Source organism: Solanum stenotomum, unplaced genomic scaffold, assembly GCF_019186545.1.
Source record: "Solanum stenotomum isolate F172 unplaced genomic scaffold, ASM1918654v1 scaffold1178, whole genome shotgun sequence".
NCBI classification, from domain to species: domain Eukaryota; kingdom Viridiplantae; phylum Streptophyta; class Magnoliopsida; order Solanales; family Solanaceae; genus Solanum; species Solanum stenotomum.
This window is the reverse complement of record NW_026021727.1, coordinates 15,549-20,601: the sequence shown is the minus strand read 5'-3', so window position 1 is coordinate 20,601 and position 5,053 is coordinate 15,549. Positions and strand designations below refer to the sequence as shown.

At 30.4% G+C, this 5,053-nt stretch overlaps 2 protein-coding genes across 2 annotated transcripts; both read left to right on the top strand.

Moving 5' to 3' along the window:
* The first annotated feature begins 1,441 nt into the window (after positions 1 to 1,441).
* On the top strand, positions 1,442 to 2,138 carry LOC125849954 (monothiol glutaredoxin-S2-like). Its single transcript, XM_049529897.1, has one exon. The coding sequence runs from the start codon at positions 1,558 to 1,560 to the stop codon at positions 1,864 to 1,866; it is 309 nt and encodes a 102-aa protein (XP_049385854.1). The 5' UTR covers positions 1,442 to 1,557; the 3' UTR covers positions 1,867 to 2,138.
* A 2,094-nt stretch (positions 2,139 to 4,232) lies between these two features.
* LOC125849956 (monothiol glutaredoxin-S2-like) lies at positions 4,233 to 4,721 on the top strand. The gene has a single exon (XM_049529899.1). It carries the CDS (start codon positions 4,248 to 4,250, stop codon positions 4,554 to 4,556), a length of 309 nt encoding a protein of 102 aa, XP_049385856.1. The 5' UTR covers positions 4,233 to 4,247; the 3' UTR covers positions 4,557 to 4,721.
* Positions 4,722 to 5,053: the final 332 nt, after the last annotated feature.

The following is a 5,053-nucleotide window of genomic DNA, read 5'->3' as shown; positions in this document are numbered from 1 at the left end:
TAATATCTTAACTCAAAAGTTTTATTGTATGCCTCATACATAATTGATAAAAGTTGAGTGAGGCTATCTTTTGTCTCACAAGTATGTGGAATCTACATCTTACACTTTTGGCATTGACTACTCAATAAGATTGGTGGCCGCCTAAACATCAACATGAAGCTTTATTTATTTTTTTGCTCAATTATTTTCTAAAAGAAAAGTAAGGCTAAGCTATAGCATATACATCGATTATATAGGTAAAAAACTTAACTAGAGTCTAGAGGTTTTAAGTTTGAGCCTCTGAGTAAAAAGAAAATCTTTCTAGAGAATATTTTTCTCTTTAATTGGCCTTGCGTGTCTCAAAATTGAATTACTCGAGAAATTCAATACAGATACTAACATTAGATGGATGAAAAAAAACCAATGGCCCTCAAAATTTTAGAGCCTAAAGTCTTTGCTTTAGTGGCTTGACCACTTTGGCGGCCGTACGTGACTTTTGGGTCCACACACTTTGAGTCTCATTTAATTATGAAATAAAAAGAAGTCTCACATAATTATCGTATATAGTGACCTTAAGAAGATAAAATAGAGTACTATGATAGTATGTGACCTTTCGATGTAGTAAGGGAGAATTTATTTGAATGAGAATAATAGAACAACTCGTACTACGTACATTCCCTTTCTTTATCGAATGATTTTATTTAATACCAAAGGGAATTAATATTAACCAAGTTTGTCACATAGCAATCAAACTTGATTTTAACAGTATGTCTATGAGGATATATTCTGGAAAAAAAAATCAGTTTTTTTCTCCAATCAAAAGCAAGATTCTATTGAAAAATATCACTCCAGCTGGATATAATATACATTTAATTTTCTTTTTGTAGATACTTTGTTTTCAAGGGGGGCATTCACAAAATATATTTCGTTCTTATCGGAGTTTAAACTAATTAATAGTGAATAAATAAGTGTACAAACTGAAAATGCAACATCTATATATAATTATTGACACATACACTGATACAAGTCAACGTTTTATAAATTTAGTTAAGTAAATAAAAATTAATGTGAGTTGATCTCTAATGATTTAAGCTAAAGATGAAGTGGTCGTACAATTTAACATGTTCAAACAAGATTTTTATTTTCTAAAAGAGAAAATTAACTTAAATATACAAATCGAACCAAGATAGAGATCATAGTGACATTGCAATATAATGTTCTTGTAATATTTTAAAAGTGATAGATTATATTCTTTTCATTTTCAGATTGAGTATGTTATGCTACTTTAAAATCCTTCTAAGGCATACAATTATATGCCCTTATCATACAAGTGTAATCAAAGAACAATCTAGATATATCACATCATCAACTTGTACCAATTTTCACCTTCTTCTTTTTTTCTCTTTTACCTAACATATTGCCTTCATATATAGCCTCATGTTAGTTTCAATTTTCTCAACAACAAATCAACCCTCAAATTTCACTTCACAACTTCTTTCCTCTTTACTAAAAGCTATATACATATATCTTGGCATTTGAGCCAAACTACTCATTGTTTCTTGAAGAAGTTGTTTCAAAATGGACATGGTGATGAAGTTGGGAACATCAAGCGCGGTGGTGATTTTCACAAAGAGTAGTTGTTGCATTTCTCACAGCATTGAAACCTTAATTCGTAGTTTTGGAGCAAACCCTGCAGTTTACGAGCTTGATACACATCCAAATGGGAAGCAAATGGAGAAGGCATTGATGGAACTAGGGTGTCATCCAAGTGTGCCAGCAATATTTATAGGGAAAGAGTTAGTTGGTGGTGCAAATGAGATAATGAGCCTTAATGTGAGGGGAAAGCTTAAACAATTGCTCATTAGGGCAAATGCCATTTGGGTGTAAAAATTGATCAATAATGACTAGCTATGTATATAGCAATTAGTCTAAATGTTTTGATGATAAATTTACCACTTAAATAGAGAGTACTCTTTTTGTTTTCTCTCACATTTTGCTTCTTGATGTATAAATAAAAACTACTTATACTTTGGTCATAGCAAGTCTTTTCTTTTTGCAATCTAGTGGCAGGGGTCAAGTCAAACCCTCCACAGGAACCCTTCATGGGTGACAACTTATATTATTTATTTATCTATAAAGAAGTGGCGATTTCGATTTAATTAATTTTGTAAAGACTTAGGAAGAATTTAATAGAGAAATTAGCATCTCTATGTATCGTTATGAAACTTGTTGATTTGTTCGAATGACATTCTTTACATACAACAGGTACAACTTGTTCTAACAGGCTAAAGACCACATGAACACACATATTGCAAATATTCTTATATGTACCTACATATTAAAAGTTTTGACTTTTGGTGACATATATACATGAATGAAATCTTCTTGCCATCAATAAGAAATTCCTCACTTCCATCTTTTGCATGCAATGGCATGGGGAAACTTTTTTTTCAATTCGGTATCCGGTACTATTTGGGGATGGACTAATTTGAATCTGCGTCGGAAAGTTCCATTTTGAGAGCAAAACATTTTCTACAAAAGACTATTTCATAATTTATATATACTCAAGGCTCAAATTTAAAATCTACAATTAAGACTGCTTCAGCCGTATAGTTATTTCTTTCACAAATTTGACATAGGTTTGCGTATGCTTTTCCTCTGAAAAAGTTGCCTCTACCTCTCTACGTACTAAACAAACCTTGTATTTTATGCACTTAAAAATACATCGCTTGATTAACATGATTCTTCTTGCTTCTTCTTCTCTCATATCGTACTCTCTCAATATGCACTATTCGAATTTGGTGGGAAAAAATACGTAAAGATAATTACAAATAATAATAAAAAAAATCAGCCGTTCTTCATTCAAATTAACATAAAGACTGAAGTCCTTTTTTCTCGTTTTTTGCTTCAACATAATTTTAGAATTTAAGTCATATATATCTGAAATTGATGAGGCATATAATATATATGTCCTAACTTCATGCCAAAATATCCGAAGTTGGCTTTGCCAAAGACATAACTACGAAAAATGTCTAAAGTTGGATCTTGCCAAGGACATATATTATAACTTCACTAAAAAAAAAAATGAAATAACGCCTTCCCAAGACACATCTTCGAAAGTACCCATGCAATTGAAATTGAACGTTTATTTTTACTTGAAGTATGACCTTGTTACATTTTGATACCTTGAGAGGGAAAGTAGAGTAATACGTTAAATATGTGGCCTTTCGAGGTTGTAAGGGATTGAGCATTTTTCATAGATAATTAGTAGTTGTACTAAATTCCTTTCTTTGATATCTACTTTATACTAAAAGGAATTTTAATCAAATTTGTCTATGGTACAGATCGTATAATTAATGTGGACTTGATTTCAACAACACGTCGTGAGGATATATATTCTTAAAAGATTTCTTCTTTTTTTTCCAAATTAAAAGTAATATTCTATTGAAAAAGTTAATTCCAGCTGGACATATAGATTTATTTTTTTACTTTAGTAGATGCATTGTTTTCAAGAGGGCATTCGAAAAATACATTTTGTACTTATCGCGATCGGAACTAAACTGAAAATGCAACATTTATAATTCTTGTAACATCGATCTTGATTCTTGATTACACTTTTCATGATTGCATATAATTATCGAAAAATACAAGTCAACGTTATATAAATTATTGAAAACTAATAGTAGTATTAATAAGGAAATTCAGGTCTGCACAGTTAAATAAACAAAGGTGTGCTTTGATCTCTAATGATTTAAGCTAGAAATGAAATGACCACATACTTTAATATGTTGATACGAGAATGTTGTTTTCGGAAAGAGAAAATTGCATTAAAAACACAAACCAAACCAAGCAAGCGTAAACTTGAAAAATAAATAAAATAGTGTGAAAAATGAAAATCCAAAAGGAATTTAGTGGCATTACAATGTTCTTGGAATATTTTAAAGATGTGATAGATTATATTCTTTTTATTTTAAATTTAGTTTTGTTATGTCCTTATCATACAAGTGATCAAGAACAATCTAGATATATCCATATCCACAACAATTTTCACCTTTTATTCTCTCTCTCTCTCTTTTAGTTAACATAATGCCTCTATATATAGCTTCATGTTAGGTTCAATTTTCTCAACAACAAATCAAGTCTCAAATTCACTTCACAAACTTTCATATATCATTTCTTGTATCCTTCACAATTTCTAATTTCCTCTTCACTAAAACCTAAAATCTTGGCATTTGGCCAAACTAATCATTTAAATTTCTACTTCAAACATGGATATGGTGATGAAGTTGGGAGCATCAAGCATGGTGGTGATTTTCACCAAGAGTAGTTGTTGCATTTCTCATACTATTGAAACCTTAATCCGTAGCTTTGGAGCAAACCCTATAGTTTACGAGCTCGATACACATCCAAATGGGAAGCAAATGGAGAAGGCATTGATTGAACTAGGGTGTCATCCAAGTGTGCCAGCAATATTTATAGGGAAAGAATTAGTTGGTGGTGCTAATGAGATAATGAGTCTTAATGTGAGGGGTAAGCTTAAGCAATTGCTAATTAGGGCTAATGCCATTTGGGTGTAGGAATTAATAAAAACTATATATATATGTAGCAAGTGTACTAGGTCTAGGAATCTTCATATAGTGAGACTTTTATCTTTGATCTTTGTAATTTTCTTCACATTGTGATTAATGATTAATCTTGATGTATAAATAAAGTTATTATACTTAATAGGTCATACGTAATCTTTTCTTTTGGAAATCTAGGCAATTTTGCTTTATCCACCGTTTATAACATGCATGAAGAGTACATCTTGTGGCAATATTATAATACAATAACTACATATTGAGTAATTACAATTTTTTAAATGGAGTGAATACATTTTGTGATTGAGTGTAAGTTATGCACATAATAAGTACAGAAATTTTTTGCTATATACTATATATCGAGTCATGACTCAAAATATATTACATATAAATCTTTTTAAAATATGGAATTTGCGATCTTAAAAATAAGACAAGTTATTTATATAAAAATTATCGTAATAATAATATGATGATGTAAAAATACCTTTTTTTTT

Coding starts and splice junctions, on each gene's coding strand:
- LOC125849954 (XM_049529897.1), top strand. CDS start 1,558: ATGGACATGGTGATGAAGTTGGGAACATCAAGCGCGGTGGTGATTTTC.
- LOC125849956 (XM_049529899.1), top strand. CDS start 4,248: ATGGATATGGTGATGAAGTTGGGAGCATCAAGCATGGTGGTGATTTTC.